General features: G+C 40.4%; 1 protein-coding gene across 1 annotated transcript in view; it reads right to left on the reverse strand.

Annotated features, from left to right (window-relative positions):
* The window catches only part of LOC127410277 (monocarboxylate transporter 10-like), a 75258-nt gene that overhangs the window by 12295 nt on the left and 41774 nt on the right, over positions 1-21189 (reverse strand). Inside the window, exon 3 of the mRNA XM_051645465.1 lies at positions 17397-17826. Within this exon, the coding sequence (XP_051501425.1) occupies positions 17397-17826 (430 nt within the window). The remainder of the gene's footprint in view (positions 1-17396; positions 17827-21189) is intronic.

The following is a 21189-nucleotide window of genomic DNA, read 5'->3' on the forward strand; positions in this document are numbered from 1 at the left end:
GCCCTGCCCTCCTCTTTGCCACAGTGTCCCTTTGTGAGTCTCATGTGTGAGAATTTAAAGTGTTAACGCAGCAGTGTTGCACACGGTAAAGAGGATAATTTTGGTTGAGTACCTAGTGTATGTGTATATGTGTAGTATTTGTTCCCAAGTCCAGGTCATATATAAACCCAAATATATATTTCAGTAGTTCGCAAGTTAATGTAATCCTGTATTAAGGATAGTGTAAACACGTGTGTCTTGCTGTCCTGGGCGAAGGCTCGAGACTTGACCAGAGCTCGAATAACCCCCCCCCCCAGACTGGATTAGTATTGATGGAACAGATAGGAGGAGATGGGGAGGAGAAGGGATGCCGAAAACTCTCAGTGCCACTCGGCAGCTGCTCGAGCAAGCAAGCCCAATCAGCATTCGTACAGGAAGGACGCTCACAGCATTCGACGGGGGGAGTCAACCTGGCCTTGAACTGGAGAGCCCACGATACAAATAAATAACAATAGCTCCCACTGCATTCGGGCGGGAGATCCCACTGCTGATCGAATGGTTAAGCCCTTGAATGGATTGTGTTGGAGGGGTCTGCAATGCCCTATCATGGGGGCCTCCCCCTGATCTGGCAGGATCGCCTTGAGTGGAGGCCCTCACGGCGTTCTAACGGGGGAGTCCTCCTTGCACTTTGAATGGGGAGCCCATGATACAAATAAACGTGAGTTAGCTCACACTCTTTCGAACGGGAGAACCCCCCACTGCGATTCAAACGGGAGAGCCCTTGAGCATAGTGGCGGGCCCGTCCAGTAGTTTGAGATGGGGGGGCCCCAGGACTGGCCGGAGAGACCCCCATGGCGTCCAAAGGTGGGGGTCCCTGCTAATGAATGGGAGGGCACTGCATTGTGGTGACCTGTAGCAGCAGTAATTTCATTTGTATGATTGTTTATCGATTGTTTGTTTAGTTTGAAAGTGTTACTCGTTTTTATGTTTTTACTTACAATTTATGTTGAGCCATCATGATACACTGCAAGTTTGCCAGCTATTTGGCTGTTTTGCTCCTCCTTGGATATTTCACGAGAGGACAGCGTGGGAATGGAGAGCGTCTTCAGTACAGCCGGGACTTTCTTATGGCATATCTTGATCATGGAGTGCTGGATCAAATCCTCGACTTGCCTTTGGAAATTTTAAGGTCAGACCTTTCTTCTGCGGGCACAGAAGGTACTACCAGTCAGAAGTTGAGGAGGAAAAGGGGGAAAAAGGAGGGATTGCGGCAGAGACTTTCCACTCCCTTCAATAATTCTAGCTAACGTTCAGTCTCTCCGAAATAAAGTGGATGATCTACAAGCAAATGTTCGATTTCTCTCGGAATATAGGAATTCATGTGTTATTTCCTTGACTGAGACTTGACTCAAACCGCATGATTTAGACTCTGATCTTGAAATCGAGGGCTTTGGTGTCTCAATGCGGATGGACAGAGACGGCGTTGTGACTGGGAAGTCCTTGGGTGGAGGTTTACGTATTTATGTTAAACGAACGTTGGTGCAAGTCTGTGATTTTGAGGGAATCTGTGTAGTCCTGACATTGAATTGATGTCGGTATCACTTCGTTCCTTTTACTTGCCCCAGAATATTAATTTCTTTAATTTACATTCACCCAAAGCTAATGTAAAGAATGCATCTGATATTTTACGCAAAACGGTGCATTGGCTGCAGAGTATTTCACCTGACGCACCTAACATTGTGATGGGAGATTTTAATCACTGTAAAATGGAGAAATCACTCAGCCACTTTTATCAATATGTGGACTGTCCAACTAGATGTGGAAAGTACTTGAATCTCAGTTATGGGTCCATTAAAGGGTCATATAAGTCATCTTTAAGAGCCCCTCTGGGCCTGTTTGATCATTATGCTGTTGTTTACCTGGCTCCTGTTTACAAACCTGTTTTGAAAAGTGGAAAAACAGAGAAAAGGTTAGTTCCTGTGTGGTCTGATGATTCGATTCAAGGCTTGATGGTATGTTTTGATTGTACCGATTGGGAAATATTCAAGTCTGTATGTACTGATTTGGACAATCTCACAGAGACTGTGACTGCTTACATTGTATTTTGTGAAGACTTGGTCATTCAACAGAAACCTTGTATAGTATTTCCAAAAACCAAGCCATGGATCACTAAATATGTTAAAAAGGTAATTAATTTAAGGAATACTTATTTTAAAAAAGGAAGATAGCATTCGGTATAGAGAGGCTCAGAAAAAAGTGAGAAATGAAGTAAAATTAGCTAAATTGCTTTATAAAGAAAAGGCAGAGACTTTGTTTATAAATGGAAAATCTCATTTGGCCTGGGATGCATTGAAGTCTATCACTGGTACCAAACAGAAGACTAAAAGTACTGATTTAGGAGGGAAACTCAGTCATGAACTAGCAGATAATTTAAATTTATTTTATACTCAGTTTGACACTCATGATTTTACATCTGAAGTTTCTGATTATATAATGGGAATGAATCTTAAAGGGGGAGCCTGGTGTCGGTTCTGGTGGGTTGGAATTTGTGTATGCCTTTAAGAAGAAGTGAGCTTGTTGTGCATTTTTTGATGTGAAGACGGTTGGTATGGATGTAGCTAAGGTAAGCGTTGGATGACCAACGGCCCGGTAATCGTATTTGATGTTCGGGCAGGACTTTTTTGGGCTGCAGTGGTTGCGGCGCCGATGCGGAAGGAATGGCTTGAATATAGTTTTTCTGAGATGCTGGATTTAATCAGAACAGGTATGAGGTGTTTTAGGAACCGGAATTGGGAAACTGCTTGGTTTTTGTCGTCCACAAAGCATGGATCGAGAGGGTTTCTTTTGTTTGTTTGTTTTTTTGTTTTGTTTTTATTGTAAACCTCTATAGTGGAGGTAAAGTGCTAGTGATTGAAAGGGCTGGATGGGAGTGGGCAGGTTGCAAATGAAAACTGGATGCCTTCTTTTGGTCTGGTCTGTTTTACTCTGTTTGATAAGGTATCTGATTGTCTAGTGGTCTATGATATGGAGGTCTGAAATGGTGGGATGGATTCTTGGGTCGAATTTTGCTGTGGTAGTGAGTTCTAAACATCACAGGAAGCCGAAGGTGAGGATGAACGTTGCGTCTAGTGTTTTTGAGGTGTTTGGAGATATGTAGCCCTGCTGGAGAGTATTTAGACATCAGATGAGCTAGTCGATGGTGAGGGGTAGCCTAGTATCAGTTCTGGTGGGTTGGGATTTGTGTAAACCCTTGATGGGAAGTGAGATCTGGGGATGGTTTATTGAGGAGTTTTTGCCAAAAATTACTTCATAGAAGAAATGGATTCCGCTTAGGTACCCCTTGATGGTTTCTGGATGGAGGTTTTTGGATTGGTTGAGATGTGAGGCGAAGGAGGATATGGAGAGGAGAGAAAAATCGGGAAATCACAGGTTGTAGGTTTAATGAAAATTCTGGGCTGGCTGAAAAAAGGATTCTGGAATGGATTCGCTTACTGAGGCAGCCTCACGCAAGGAATGGTTCCAGGGTAGGGGAGAAAAGGATGGTAGGTTAGGAAGGGAATGGGTCTGGGGAGGAGTTCGCCAGTGGAGGCAGTCCCACGCAGGAATCCTCTCCAGTGGCCCATGGATAGGAAGAAGTAGGGGGGAGGATGTTAGCATGAGGAATGGATTGTGTAGGAAAAACAGAGGCATTTGGTATGGTTGTCGATGGAGAACGAGGGAAACGGCCTGTGTGAATGGTGGAAATTTCAGAGGATGGATGGTGGGCTTGCTGTATGTAGGGAGACGGGATTGTTGAGAGATCTGTTATTGAGTGGAGATTTGTTGTGGTAGCTTGGAGAGGAAGAGAAGGAGGCGGAAGGATCTGGATGCTTAGAAGCATGGCTTGAAAGACGTGCCGTGGTTTTGGCCCGTTAACTGCGCATTGTGCTGTTTTCAGTGTAGTAGGAGTTTGTCGCATGGCCCAAAGACACCACAGTTGCGGCGCTTGGACGGTGCATTGCACTGTTTGCAGTGTAGTGGGAGTTTGTCGCGTGGCCCAAGGCACCACAGTTGCGGTGCTTGGACTGCGTGTTTGCGCTGTTTGCAATGTAGTGGGAGGTTTAGTCACACGGCCCGAAAGATGGCGCAGTTGTGGCACATGGACGGCACATTTGTGCTGCTTAGGGATGTATTGAGCCAATGGTAAACATGGTAACGTGGTAAACATAGCATCTGCGGACCCCCGAACATAACTGGTTACTAGTTATAAATGTCGGGAACATATGTGAAGCAATGTCAGGAAACATGCTTACGTGTACGTACATACAATGTCATTTAAGGTTGGTTTATCATGAAATTAGAAGGCACCTGAAACAATGTATCCAGATAAATACCTTAATCTGATGTTTATTTAACTTAAACATATGGTTTGGTGCTTTGTAGATTTTTTCCAACGTGAGGAGAGTAATTTCATAATGCTGTATTATTGGCACAGGGTGACTCGTCTCGTATGAAATCATTTGGAGTTTGTGTCTGGGAGTTGGATTTAAAAAATACTATATGGGCACCATTTGCAGTAGTGAGATGAATAAAACGTCTTGTTTATATTGATGACCTGTAATAAATTCTACAGAAAAACTGAAATATTGTGAGTATGAAGCAAAGTGCAAAGCCGAATCATCCAGCGTTGATTTAAACCCATTATTTTTAAACTTGGGTGGAGCGTAAGAGTCACAGATTGTTGAATGCTTTTAAAGTCATGCAGCAATTAGGTTCTATGGTCGAACATGTTAAGGGTTTGTAAGCCAATGATTCGAGCAAAAGTAGAGAAGACTTGTCTGTAAGAATTAAAAAAATGAATGGTTTACCTGTGTGAAGCATTTATCCAGGGTGAGAGGAAAGTCATGTAATAGTCTAAAGATGAGTAGAAGTTTGTTGAATCGCTTGTTAATGGTTATCAGGCTGCACGGCAAGGGGAACTCTGATGCTGTGAGGAGGCGAGACATGTTTGCGGAATGATTTTGAATGAGTTGTGACGCAGCGTGCGGTCCACCTCTTACGGAGCCACATTCGGCTCGTGTCTGTTTGGACAGAAGCTGTATATATCTGTAGTGAGCTGTAGCATGGTCGGAGCGGGTGTTGCTGTGGCAGCGTGCTCACGCTAAAATGTCTGCGTTGATTTGATAAGATGTTGTAATTAGAGAACTGGCCGTTTGGGAGGGAGTTCACTTGTTGCATGATAGCCCCTGTGTTCAGAAAGGAATAAAGCTGTAATGGAACTCGAATGGCATGAAGCTGGAACGGAGCCCATTTGTGGAGGCAGATCATGCGATGGACCGCTCTGGGTGGAAAGTTTAGATAAGAGAACATATAAGCAGTCATAGAGAGCTGTTTCACATGTATACAGCGCCGAAGCAGCCAGTTTGTGGAAGCAGCTTCATGCAATAATCTGCTTCGGTGAATAGAGATTAGGAAGAAAGACAGAGTAAAAATAACACTTAAAGTGGTAGTCAATGCTGTAAAACAAATGAGCTGCTGCGGCAGCTTCTGTTGAAATACGGGATGATTTAGACTGTAAAGCTGTTCTGATGAAGGCGAATGCTTTGTAGCGAAGTTGCGTCCGATGATCCGAGTCACTTGCATGGGTCTGTTCATGGGCAGTGGGTGGGGCCTAATGCCGAAAACTCTCAGTGCCACACACAGGTAAGCAGCTGTTTATATACTCTTGCTCTGGCTGTGTGATTGGTCGGACTAAATGAACTTGCTCCTCCCGAACCTTGTTACTGAAACTACATTATATATATATATATATATACACAATTATATTTTGCATAAAGAAATGATGCCTACATTTGGTATCATTAATATTTTTTGAATTGTGGTAATATTTTTAGGACACATGAGCACATTTTACCCCTAAACGCTCACTACCATAACAGTAATTTTGTACTGCATTAATTATTTTTTACAATTAAAATCAGAGAAATGAAAGTCAGTACAAAGAGAGTACTACTGTGCTGTATAAATATTTACAATTTAATGCACTGTGCACTGTGAAAAATTGAAATGGCCCAACAACAGGCTTCATTTTCTATATGCAAAATAATGCTTGTTGTTTTTCTCTTTTGATTTTGGAGTAATATAGGAGTAGCACATTTTCTTGACAGGTTTCATGAGAATCACCCAGTCTCAAGTCTTGCAACAATCCCTTTTGGTTATCATTTCCTAAGTGCTACAGTTTAGATTTCTTATTACTGTTGCACAAAAATACGTACAGTATTGCATTGATTTGGTGTACTATTTAGTTTGTTTTATAGGTAGAACCAGTTACTGGGGGGTGGGGTGATTCCTCAAAAGTATTATTATTGGAACAGAAATCAGAATCTTTAAATTCCTCATGATTTCATCCATACTGGTGTGTGTGTGACTGATGAATGTGTTGCAAACATACAGGAATTCACTAACAAGCAGGAAAAGGGGCCCGTGTGAGGGACTGATCCATTAAAATATTCCAAACAGACACCTGAACTCGTTTCCTGCACAGGCCAACATGTAAGTGTGTGCCTGTGTGTACGAGCATTTCTCATGAATGCCCATAATTCACACACACACACACACACACACACACACACGTTGGTGCACCTATCCTTATGAGGACTCTCCATAGACATAATGATTTTTTTACTGTATAAACTATAGATTCTATCCCCTAACCCTAACCCTACCCCTAAACCTAACCGTCACAAAAAACTTTCTGCATTTTTACATTTTCAATAAAACATCGTTTAGTATGTTTTATAAGTGATTTGAATTATGGGGACACTAGAAATGTCCTCATAAACCACATTTATAGCATAATACCCTTGTAATTACCAGTTTGTAACCTAAAAAAATGTCCTCGTAAACCACTTAAACCTGCCCACACACACACACACTCACATACATATAGAGACTGTGTCTGTTCCCTGAACTACCAAACACAAACCCCTAACTAAATCATTTAGAAAAAAATTGATTAAGGTCAAACTTTGAAAAAACAAAACAATTGAAGATAAACATCATATAAGATAGGGCTACTAAACATTAGATCTCTTTCAACCAAAGCACTAATTGTAAATGAAATGATTACAGATCTTAGTTTGGATGTGCTCAGTTTGACTGAAACCTGGCTTAAACCAGATGAATATATTAGTTTAAATGAATCTACTCTCCCAGGTTATCGTTATAAACATGAGCCTCATCTGAAGGGTTGAGGAGGAGGTGTTGTTACAATTTACAGTGAAGTTTTTGGTGTTACTCAGAGGACAGGATATAAGTTAAAGTATTTTGAACTAATAATGCTTCATGTGACATCGTCAGATACAAATAAAAAAATCTCTGTCATCTTTTGCCCTTGCTACAGTATATAGATCACCTGGGCAGTATTCTGATTTCCTTGGTGAATTTGCAAATTTTTTATTAGATCTTTTAGTTACTGTAGATTGAGCTTTAATTGTTGGTGACTTCAACATTCACATAGATAATGAAAATGACACATTGGGATTAGCATTTATCGATATTCTCAACTCTCTTGGAGTCAGACAAAATGTGACAGGACCAACTCATCACCATAATCATATGCTAGGTTTAATTAATTCATGTAGAGTTGATGTTGATACTATAGAAATTCTGTCGCAGAGCGATGACATCTCGGATCATTACCACGTCTCTTGTATGCTGCAATCAGCTAATGTCACTCAATCTACACCATGCTGTCGTTGAGGTAGAACTATTGTTTTGACCACTAAAGATAGCTTCACTAATAATCTTCCAGATCTATCTCATACACTCAGTAAGCCCCAAAGTCTAGAAGAACTTGAAGTAATATCAGAAAATATAACTACAGGTCTTCTCTAGCACTCTTGATAGTGTCACCCCCCTACGATTAAAGAAGTTTAAAGAAAAAAGCCCCGCACCATGGTACAATGATCACACTCATGCTCTCAACTGACAGGCACTAAAAGCCTAAGTACCAACCCTTTGAGTTTCCAATGACTTGTTGTGTTTCTTGATTTGTTCTTTTGTTTTCAGATTTGTTGTTTTGTTTTGCACTTCCTGTCCACTGTAGAATATGTTCAGTTGATGTGCTAAACAGATAACATGTCAAATGACCGATCAGATTGGGCCATGTAGAGATTTATGACTGAACCTAAAGTCAATTTAACTAATTTTCAACAGCATTTCCACAGTACTGTCCTTTAAGGAAACTTCTCCATGGAGAAAACACACATGTTCACATAGAGCAGGAGAACAGAGGTGTAAAATGAGTACTGGAGAGGAAAGAAAGGAGGGTGAGCGAGGTCATGAATGAGATGTGAGCCAGATGTGTTTGACGGTTCCTGGGCGTTGGGGTCCTCCTCCTAAAATGCACCAATCTGAGAAGTGAAAGAGGGGAACGGCCCAGCCACTGTCCCGTGAGAGCACTCAATCCAGATCCCCACACACACACACACACACACACACACACACACACACATGTTGGTTTAGCTATCATTATGAGGACTCTCCATAGACATAATTATTTTTATACTGTATAAACTATAGATTCTATCCCCTAACCCTAACCCTACCACTAAACACACACACACACACACACACACACACACTCTAACCCTACCCCTAAGCCTAACCCTCACAAAAAACTTTCTGCATTTTACATTTTCAATAAAACATCATTTAGTATGTTTTATAAGTGATTTGAATTATGGGGACACTAGAAATGTCCTCATAAACCACATTTATAGCATAATACCCTTGTAATTACCAGTTTGTAACCTAAAAAAAAGTCCTCATAGACCACTTAAACCTGCCCACACACACACACACCCACACACACTAACACACACACACACAGTGTTAAAAATGAGGAACATTATAAAACATGGCAGTCAGAACATTATTTTGGGCCATGTCTGCCCTGACCGAGAGTGGCTTATTATTACCGTTTTACAGACATTATATAATGGCTGTTTATAGTTTAGAAAAACAAACAACTCGCATTCAAAGTCACTGTAAAAGAGCTTACACACACCTGTGATAGCACATCAACTGAATTCTACACACCTCAAAACTGCTACAAACCATCTTAAAACCATAAAAAATGTCAATAATCTTAACAGTAAAATAATGTAAAAATGCTACAGTATATGTTGAAACAATTATAAAATACTTAACAAGAGAATACATATACTTTTTACAGTAAACTTACTAAAATTACAGTAAAAATCAAGACTATACAGATGACAGGATCCTAACATGATCACCCTGTCATGGTTTATTCTGTGATAATGACAAACTGCCACAGGTCTGTTATTCCTTATATTTTGAGCATCTGTGTCTTTTATCATATTGCTTTTGCCACAGAGTCGACGCCAGGATGAAATACACAAAGGGGGATTTGGAATTTGTGAGGGGGCGCACATTTGTCACTGTACCAGAAGACATAGAGAAAATATAATAGTGTGGTCAAATATAACATTTTAGATGGGGACGCATGACCCCCACGATGCCCCTTGTAGCGTTGACAAGTTATTCAGAAAAAGGAATTCACTACAAATGACTAATTACTACCCTAAAACTGTAATCAGATTACGGACTTAACTGATTACTTCATTGAAAAGTCACATCACATTACTAATTACTTTTAAGTTACTTTCTAAAACACTTTTCACAGAAAAACTTTTGTTTCTCCACTCAGAATATCCAAAATAATGTCCATATTTCCTCCTTGTTCACGGAGCGCATTTACACATTTACCTTCTTACACCGATTATGCTTAATAAGCCGAAAACGTGTGCGGTCATGTAAACGCAATAAACTATGTTCCTTTATCGGCGTAAAGGCCATAAACGGCTTATGAATAACCCGATCGACACAGGTAGATTTTTGCCCATGACGCCTATTTCGCGTGCCATGTAAATACCTTACCCGGTGTTCGTACCGGCTCATCCAATGTGTGCACATGTTGATGCCTCTTCTTGGTCTGATGTCAAAATAACGCGATTATTTCAAATGTCATGTAAACGCAAATAAGCTGATTTTAGAGAGATATCATTGTATTGGTGTATGTAAACGGGCTCACTGACTCATTAGGAGGCGCACACCACTAAGATGTTGCAAAATGCAAAGAGATGTACATATTGACTTAATTCGTCTTTTAAATGTATCCTACATATATAATATTATTTTAGAAATATGGAGCCCAAGTAATTAACTAAATTGAAAGTCAGTCACTGTAATTTGATGACAAGAATTTGAAATGTAATGCACTACACTACTTTTTCTATTAAAAATGTAATTTAAAGAAAGGAACTGATTACTTTGTAATTAGATTACACCCAACAGTGGTGTCGTCGCTATTTTTAAAGGGGTTAACAACAGCCCTTAGTCGTGGTCAGATCCCTGAGTGTCTTTACTCTCACACTCAATGCTTCAGTAAATGAGTGTAAAACAAGTTCTTACAAGTTCAAGGAATTTCACTATCTATTTCAGCTCTACAGCAGCAATTCTGCAGCACTGAATGATGATAATGAATGATGGTGAAAAGTTTGGACATAAACATACGTTTTATGCATATAAACTCCTTCAAAAGTGTTTAAAAAGCATCTCAGGGTGCACCTAATGAAGTTGCTCGAAAGAATGACCACAATGTGTGGCGCTCCTTTCAAATATACCATAGTTTTGATCTGTTTAATATATTTGGTCACTATGTTATTCCTATACTTCCATTTAGTTTAGATGACTTTGCAGTAGTAATAATAAAGAATGAGTAGGTGTGTTAGGTGTGTAAGATTAACAGTATGTTTGTGACCCCACTGGACTTTATTGTCTTGATAGAGAAGGTCATAAAAGAATAAAATAATGGACTCTGACTCCTAAAAGTGCTCATTTGCACTTTTTGATGCAGCAGCGAAATAGTTTCCCAAACACTTCCCCGTTCTGCTATTGGTCAGACAAAAAGAGGGTCCCATCCCAAACTTAAACCACTGACTACCTGTGTCGGGCTGGTCAGGATGCTCAAAGAAGACGTGGACTGGAGACAATGAACTGTAGTATCAGGAAATGCTGTCACGTGTGCGCTGGTGAAGAGACAAGTAATGTGAAACTACTGCAGCTGTTTATTGACAAAGTTGCTCAGCTCTTTTTGGTTTGTCCACCAATCAGCGCCAGCTTTGCCAAAGAGAATTTGAGAAAGCTGTGCCAATAAACAACTGCAATGTCCTAAACATCCTTGCACAGAAGTGTGGGCGTCTCAAATCCCACATATGAAACACGTGAATGAATGCATGGGACGGCACATAAAGTGAACAACCAGCACATAAAGATACATACATACTAAACAATTTAAATAAAAAAATAATAATTACAAATATTACGAAAAACTTTCTGGTTTTATGTAAATTTATATAAAAGTAACACTGCCTCCTTTTAGTTCGTATCTTATAGGTTTAAGGTCATCTATATGCTAGTTTACACAAGATCAGTTTGCCCCCACAGCACCATTAGTAAGGCTCAATTAACCAAAGACTACATATCATTTAACGTCTTCATTAATATTGATTATTATTGTTCAATCGGTAATTGGTTGGATCTATTCACATCTCTATTAGTGCTCGGTATTGATAACGATTTCACGATTCGATCTGATTCACAAGCTCTCAATTCTTTTCGATTCCTATTTTGATTAAATTCTGATTCATTTGGGTATATTTCAGTTATAGTGTCCAATTTGCTTACATATGAAAGAAATTCTCTCTCAGTTAATACTTTTAATTAAACAGGGGACCTTCTAACTTACATAATGAAATATAATTTTTAAAATTTTTATTTCATCATAAATTCTGTCATGACAACTCTGAAAGATTTAGCATGTCAATATGGGTATGACATATTGATAGGATATTGGCCTTGGCGGACTAGATCTGCTACACTGCTGCTGCAGAGGGAGTACGAAGTCATGCTACTGCTAGAACATACACAGACATACTGAGTTAAGCATGTGGGCATGCTGCTGCTACTGCACAATTAGAAAAACACAAGACCTGCTCCATCAAGCATGTATGACATGCTGCTGCACAATTAGACGCAAATGCAATCCCCCAACAAAGCAGGAAAGCGGCACAAATGCATAACACAAAACCACAAACAAGCAGATCTACCTCCAAAACTTTTGTACTGCTGCTGCTCTGAAGAGCAATGTGCACAGAGTGTATGCTAGCTAGGTGTGCTTTGAACTGCTTGGCCAAATGGTGTAACGCTAATGAACAAAATCTATATGTGTGCCTGGGCCTGCTTGGCCAAATGGCTTAAAACCAGGAAAACCCAGAGAGTTAAACCCTTATTCAACTAGTGACATAGACTAGGTACGTATGGATTTATTTAAACTAATGACCTAAGATGGCAATGTGTGCCAGTGACTGATTTGGCTACGGCTTACCTTGATAAAGATGCCCTTCTATGTGTCATGACCAAAAGCAGACCTTACCATGCAAGCTCATAGCAACCACCTAAGCAAATAGCATTTTCAGAGAAAAAACATACAGCATGCTGCAGTGAAACCGGCTTACTTGAAAACTGTGCAAATTTAAACGTTAGGCAAAGAAAGAGTACACACAAGTTGATTGCAAGTTGATTGCCTGATTACATGTAAAAAGACCTATCAGCTTACACAAATCAAGCCGATTGACTTGACATTTCACATGCGTTCGAGCTAAATGGCTAGATAGACAGATAACAAGTTCAATGAGCTTGTGCCATGTAGAGTTTCCTGCATGAACTTTTTTAAATCATTTTTGTCACATTTAGCTTTTAAAAAATGTACAAATTCCATGTATTCCATCAAATAAATGTCTTAAAATGTTATATAATCTATTGCATATACAGTATATTAGGGCTGGATATCGCCAACCTTTACGATGCGATGGGTATTGCGATACACATCATAATTCGAAATATCACAATACATCACAATCTCATGATTCGATTCCGATTCACAAGCTTTCAATTTCAATTGATTTGGATATATATCAGTTAAAATGTCCATTTTGCTTACATAAGAAAGACATTGTCTCTCAGCTAATGCTGTCAATATACAGGGGACCGTTTAACTTGGTAAATTACCAAAACATTATTTTACAAATTGTATTTAAATCATTTGTCACACTTTAGCTTTTTAAAAATATACAAATTCCTTGTACTCATCAGTAAATATGATGTCTTGAAGTTGTATTTATTATACTGCATATATATATATATATATAGATAGATAGATAGATAGATAGATAGATTTCCACTGGTGGCCAAAAGTTTGGGATAATGTGAAGATTTTGCTGTTTCGGAAGGAAATTGGTACTTTAATTCACCAAAGTGGCATTAAACTGATCTCAAAATATAGTCAGGACATTACTGATGTAAAAAACAGCACCATCACTGTTTGAATCGAAATAATTTTTGATCAAATCTAGACAGCAGCCATCACTCCAACACCTTATCCTTGAGTAATCATGATAAATTGATCATTTGGTACTAGAAAATCACTTGCCATTATATCAAACACAGTTGAAAGATATTTGGTTCATTAAATGAAGCTTAACATTGTCTCTGTGTTTGGTTTTTGAGTTGCAACAGTATGCAATAGACTGGCATGTCTTAAGGTCAATATTAAGTCAAAAATGGCAAAAAAAGAAACCGCTTTCTCTAGAAACTCATCAGTCAGTCATTGTTTTGAGGAATGATGGCTATACAATGCTTGAAATTGCCAAAAAACTGAAGATTTCATACAAAAAGCTGTACACTACAGTCTTCAAAGACAAAGGACAACTGGCTCTAACAAGGACAGAAAGAGATGTGGAAGACCAGATGTACAACTAAACAAGAGGATAAGTACATCAGAGACTCTAGTTTGAGAAATAGACGCCTCACATGTCCTCAGCTGACAACTTCATTGAATTCTACCCGCTCAACACCAGTTTCATGTACAACAGTAAAGAGAAGACTCAGGGGTGCAGGTCTTATGGGAAGAATTGCAAAGAAAAAGCCACTTTTGAAACAGAAAAACAAAAAGAAAAGGTTAGAGTGGGCAAAGAAACACAGACATTGGACAACAGATAATTGGAAAAGAGTGTTATGGATCTTAACCCCATTGAGCGTTTGTGGGATCAGCTAGACTGTAAGGTGCGTGAGAAGTGCCCGACAAGACAGTCACATCTATGGCAAGTGCTACAGGAAGTGTGGGGTGAAATGTCACCTGAGTATCTGGACAAACTGACAGCTAGAATGTCAAGGATTTGCAAAGCTGTCATTGCTGCATGTGGAGGATTTTTTTGATGAGAACTCTTTGAAGTAGTTTAATTTTTTTTTCAAATTGTAATAGTAATTTTTCACATTATTAATGTCCTGACAATACATTGTGATCAGTTGAATGCCACTTTGGTGAATAAAAGTACTAATTTCTTTCCATAAGAGCAAAATATGTACATTATTCCAAACTTTTGGCCAACAGTGTAAATATATATATATATATATATATATATATATATATATATATATACACACACACACTACCGGTCAAAAGTTTTGAAACACTTGACTGAAATGTTTCTCACGATCTTAAAAATCTTTTGATCTGAAGGCGTATGCTTAAATGTTTGAAATTAGTTTTGTAGACAAAAATATAATTGTGCCACCATATTAATTTATTTCATTATAAAACTAAAATTAATTAAAAAACAAAGTTTTTGAAATTGATGACTTGGACCAAATAATAAAGAAAAGCAGCCAATAAGTGCCCAACATAGATGGGAACTCCTTCAATACTGTTTAAAAAGCATCCCAGGGTGAAACCTCAAGAAGATGGTTGAGAAAATGTCAAGAGTACATGTCTGCAAATTCTAGACAAAGGGTGACTACTTTGAAGATGCTCAAATATAACACAGTTTTGATTTATTTTGGATTTTATTTAGTCACAACATAATTCCCATAGTTCCATTTATGTTATTCCATAGTTGTGATGACTTTACTATTATTCTAAAATGTGAAAAAAAAAAATAATAATAATAATAATTCTAATAAAGAATGAGTAAGTGTGTGTATAAATATATATTAGGTGTGTAACGGTACACAGAAGTCACGGTTCGGTACATACCTCGGTTTTGGGGTCACGGTTCGATACGAGTTCAGTACAACAGGATAAAGCAACAAATCCCAAATGCTAGGTTTCTTTTCATTTATTTTGAACAGACAGTACTGCAAATTACAATTTGTTCCACTATTTAGTGGCATTTAGTGCCCCCTGAGATAGTTGGTACAGTACAGCCTCCTTTAGTGTATTAAGCACTAAGCTGTAAACAGAATGCACTCTTGCATAGGCCTTATTTTTTTGTAGGGTTGAAAAAAAACAAAAGGTATTTGGTCACAATCATCTACAAAACTGAAAAGCATCTCTTGTGTTATAAAAGTACAAAATAAATAGAATAATGAAAAAGAAAACTTGTGCATTAGGAGAAGCCATTCTTGTTTTGGGTTGGTGCATAGATGGTCTCTTCTTCTTCTGCTCTTTTTCCTGTTGTGGCGGTTAGCAAACAGCGTTGCATTACCGCACGCGCCCACTACGGGATTGCCGTGTGGATCGCCTGTGACTGACTCAGATGTTATTCTTCATCTGACTGCATGCACCGAACCGTGACGTCCGTACCATGACGGTTCGTGACAAATAAATGTATTGTTACACCCCTAATATATATACAGTATATATATATATATATATATATATAATGTATATATTATATTATACATGTATATGTGTATATATATATATATATATATATATATATATATATATATATATATATATATATATGTATGTATACATAGAGAGAGAGAGGTAGAGGTACATGTTGTTTACTTGCCTGATTTTTACTAATTACAAGTGTTTGTTTGTTTGTGTATGTTTTGATCGAATGGCTTCTTTACCTCATCCGTGCTATGTCTGATTAGAATTAAAAGTTGTGAATTTTGTGGTTTTGTACAACAACTGACTGTAAAGAACAGAAAGGATATTAAAAGAGACATTATTCAATGACAAATGGATTGTGTGGATCTTGTCTTTGGACACACATTACACGGAACGAGTCAAACCAAACTTTTACTCTCAACACGCAGTGAAAGGATCTCGCAGATGAACACAGAATAAAGTAAATTAAAAGATCCATCTTGGGATTTTAAGAATTAATATTGGGATCGTTCAAATGAAGACTGCAATTAATCAGAAAATCTATATTTTCGCCCGTCCCTAATCCCTACTATTTTTATTTCAAGCCAAACATTTTGTTTTGTAGGTTCAACAAAGCAAAAACCAATTCTGGTTGGAAGCTGGAATGACTGCTCTAGAGCACAGATTTAAAGTTTGTCTCAAAGTTTTGAGTCAAGCAGAAAGAAGTGTGAGAACGTGGTTAGGAGCCTTAATATCAAAAGCCAAATTCAACAAGGCAAGGAAGAGTCTGCCCTATAACCCTGAGGAACCTGTTTTTGTTTTGACTTGAACAGCTTAAGTGTGCTCCTCCAACTCTGTGAGATGACAATGACAAGCTGAGATGCATGTTTGTCAAACACTAACCTCACCTCAAACCAGCGGAGAGAAAACATCCAGAGGATTCCCTGGAAAAACTGACCTTTCCCAGCAAGAGAACTGCTCTCCACACATAAACAACCTCTTTCCCTTTTCAGTACTGCCGATTAACTGACATCTCTGACAGGTCTACAGTGCAACTTAAACTGTGCAAAACACCTCTGTAGATCCTACAATAACAGAGCTGATGTTTGTGTAAGCACAGGCTGTAAGTCTAGTTTCCTCAGATCAATTTGTCTTTTTATTGAAATAAACCTCACTAAACATCCATACATGCAGGAGTCCACAGTGCGGATGAAGGAACTGTATTGATACTTTAGCAAATGTGACTACTTGTGTGTCCTTTGAGTAACGTTTCGTTCATTCAGGATGAACATCCCTCACTTAATTATGGATTCTTCCCTAACTGAGAAACAACAGTGTTCTTAAATGGCCTGGTATGTGAGATCAAAGACCTGGCATTACCACACAGACATCACACATCCGTGTCACTTCCTGCACACAACAACTCTCAAGCAAAAACTCACACATTCAGGTAGGGTTTTTCAGGTGCTTCACATCCATAAAGTTTTCCTTTAAACACAGGAAGTCTTACACATGGCACATATTGATGAAAGGACACATTAATAACATCAAATTCTTCTTCTTTATCCACATGTTCTCTCAAGGTATTCTCCTTACATATGTTGTGTGAGCAATAACTGATATTCTGAAGACAAAGTCAGAACATACAAGTTGTCACATACACAACACTGATTTACATGCGCACACTCACCAGGTGAACATAAGGCACAAAGTATCCATACAGGGCTGCAGGTATTCCAAACGCCCAGATGCGATATCCCAGAGACTTCCAGATGTGCATATTAAACACCTTGTTGAGGGATGGACAGCGGCTGCCAGACTTACTGCTGCTCACGGGTTTGGGCAGGAGAGGTTTGTAGGTGAAGCCCGCCAGCATGAGGATAAACATGAAGATGGCCAGCACCCGCATCGTGTTCTGCAGCCCCACACGATCCAGCAGACCTGACAGCATGTACGGGAGCGTGATAGTGAACACGCTGCTGCCCGCCGTCACGATGCCGTTCACGAGGCCAAGCCTGCGCTTGAAGTAGTGACCCAAGATCACCAGACTCGGCTGATAAGCAAAACTGCACCCGCACGCAAACACGATGCCATAGGTGAAGTACAATGGCCCGAGAGACCTGCACAGAGAAAGAGAGAATGTTTTAAGCACAACTGCTAATTTTGTGAAATTTCCACAGTGCATTTCTGTGATTTTGTGTGTTCCTGTGATTTGTTGACTTAATCTTTGAATCTAGCATAATGAACTTAAACCTTGCAGTGGCTGTCTATTATGCTGTTCATATTAATCAAACAAATATATTGAAATGAAAACCACTCAATGTTCTTTATTTCTTTTTAGGGGTTAAGCACCAAAGGTGCTGAGGCACCTTTTGTTTCTGTTAGTATTCGTATTATTCTTCTTCCTCTCTGAAAGTCTATGGCAGCCCATAGAACCGTACATAGGAAAGTTGTGAAATTTTGCGCACTGATAGAGGACACTATGAAATGCAACTAATCCAAATTTGGGGTCTCTTACTCAACCCTCAACTGTTCAAAGTTTCACTTATGTTTCGGCCTATGACTTTTGAACCGTAAATCCTAAAAAACAAATTCTCTTTTTGGAAAAACCATTGACAAACTCATCATGACAAACCATTCTCATATAATGCTTCAACGAATTCAACCGTGAGCACGCCAAAATGGACGTAAGGCTCTATCTTCGCAACACTTTAGCATACTGACACGGAACTTGGTATGTGTAGTTACAAGCATAATCTGAGGGTACCAGCACAACGCCACCTAGTTGTCAAGAAATATGAAAAATGGCTATTTTTCATACAACTTCTGAACAATTTGGCCTAAAATGATCAAACTAGTCTCTTTAGATTCCTTGGGACATAACGAGTCGAATGATATCCAATTTTCCTATGTCCATCATATTGGGCGTCGGACATTTTTAATTTTGTCTTAAATTGCTGTATATTACAAACACATTGGCGTATCGTTACGAAATTTTGTATGTGTCATTAGGGCCATGTCCTGTAGGTACTCAAAGTGTATGGGGACAGTGCAACCTAGTGGTAAAAAGATATAAAGAAAATTGTATAACTTTTGATTAATTTGGCTTATTGTCATTAAACTGTCGTTAGCTTCCTTGGGTTATGCCGAGTGCATATATCAATATTTGCTGGCCCAGGATGTCCACAATTTTTTCTCCCAACTCTACATATATGACAATAAAAGCCACTTGACTTGACTTGACGTCAATCTGTCCGAGATTATAAAAGATTTTCTAAGGACGCGTGTGTATGCATGTGTCAGACGGATGCTTTTGTAGCATCTCACTTTGGTTGTGTCGTGTTGTAAACAGAGTTTTAAGGGCACTTTGTCAAGTTAAACATAGTTTGAAACTTAGATAAACATGTCTGGAGACGTCTGCATTGGGAGTTGTACCTGTAAGAGGAGGGACATCCTCATTCTAAAGTGCATTTTATTGGATTTAAATCTCAATGCAAAGATGTGTGACCAGAATTGTTGGTCAGTTTTCCCAGAAGAGATCCTTTTGTCAACCTTTAGGAGTACACTAGCAGATAGATAGACTCAAAGCCAACAGACATGGACTAAAAGCCACAAAACTTGAATTCATGTATTAATGCCACTTAGGTATTGATGGCTGAGCTTTAGTAAGCAAAGGTGTCTCTCTATTATCCAAGTGTTAGAGCGCAGTGATGATCGCATCCTCTGTTGATCTGTTTTGGCGAACACAAATTGCAGTGTGTCCTGGGAATCATGCAATCATGGGGTGGTGTGCATCTCGAACAACCTCTCAAAATACTTCATGATAACAGATGTGAGTTCAAACAATAAACTGTGGTTCCCTATCTGTCACTCACTTGACGTTGTGTCAATGTAGTGACACTAGGGGTCACTCTTGGGAGCCCGAGACACCTCTGGTCTTTGATAAAAGGCCAATGAAAATTGGCGAGTGGTATTTGCATGCCACTCCCCCGGACATACGGGTATAAAAGGAGCTGGTATGCAACCACTCATTCAGATTTTCTCTTCGGAGCCGAACGGTCATGCTCATTGAGCTGAATTCTACTGTTCATTCACCTCTTCTCCCTCCTCTGCACTGGTGCACTGCAGAGAACGCCCCTGAGCGCTTCGGCAGAAGAAAAAAAAAGAGAGTGTATTTTCTGATAGAGCTTTTTCCTCTAAAAGAGTATATTTCTCTAAAAGAGCGGCACTCACAGAACGTCTTTTTAAAGACGCATCTTTTTAAAGATGCCTTTCCGATAGTGTGTTATTCCTGGTTGCAGTCGTTATCTCTCAACTTCGGATGGTCATGATTGCTGTCTTTCGTGTCTGGGCGTGACCCACACGGAGGCAGCCTTTGTGGATGGTTCATGTTCTTATTGCAAGAACATGACCATGGCAACGTTGCGGTCACGGCTTGCTTTCGTAAGAACCCCAATGGGACCGCCTCCGCCGGGTATCCCCCCGCGGACCTCCCATTCCCCAGCATGCTCGTCTGCCACAATCGGGCTTCCAGATGAGTCCGCCAGCTCGTCTCATGGCGAGTCTGGCCTCTTGTTCGGAGCCCGCGAAGATGATGAGCTCTCGAGCGCAGCATTGGAGAGCGGGCTTGTCCAGTCGGATGCAGAAGCCTGAGCTGGGCTTCCCCCCTCAGGGACGATTGCCTAGTCACAGGCTGATGCAGAAATGACGGACATGCTTTCCTGGGCGGCTGCTCTCCCCTGAACCCTCGCGGCTTGATGATTGGCTCCTGGGCTCGCTGCGCCGCTCAAAGCAGCCACGCCCCGCTCCAGTGCCTTTCTTCCTGGAAGTGCACGGGGAGCTGACGAAATCGTGGGAGGCACCTTTTACTGCCCGGCCCCGATTCCACAGTTCCCCCGCCCTCACTACCCTCGATGTCGGGGCGGCCAGGGGCTATACAGCGATTCCCCCGGTGGATAAGGCACTCGCGGTGCACCTATGCCCGCAGAGCGCCACCACCTGGCGCGGATGCCCTAAGCTCCCGTCCAAGCCCTGTAGGTTCACGTCGTCCCTGAAGGCTAAAGCCTACAGCGCTGCTGGACAAGCCGCCTCTGCCCTGCACTCCATGGCTCTCCTGCAGGTCCACCAAGCCAAGGCATTGAAAGAACTGCACAAGGGTAGTTCTGCCCCAGATTTGATGCAGGAACTGCGCTCGGTGACCGACTTCGATCTCTGAGTGACGAAGGTCACGGCGCGGTCTCTCGGGCGGATGATGGCCACATTAGTGGTCCAGGAGTGCCACCTTTGGCTCAACCTGGTCGAGATGGGTGAGGCCGACAAGACACGGTTTCATGATGCCCCCATTTCCCAGGCTGGCCTATTCGGCAGCACCACCATGGACGTGGTGAAGCAGCAGACGGAGGCTATCCGGCACATCCTGCCACAGCACGGCTCAAGATCCTGCACCCCGTCTGCTCGTCGCCAAGGGCGTCCCCCTGCGGTGA

Source organism: Myxocyprinus asiaticus, chromosome 19, assembly GCF_019703515.2.
Source record: "Myxocyprinus asiaticus isolate MX2 ecotype Aquarium Trade chromosome 19, UBuf_Myxa_2, whole genome shotgun sequence".
Lineage (NCBI taxonomy): Eukaryota > Metazoa > Chordata > Actinopteri > Cypriniformes > Catostomidae > Myxocyprinus > Myxocyprinus asiaticus.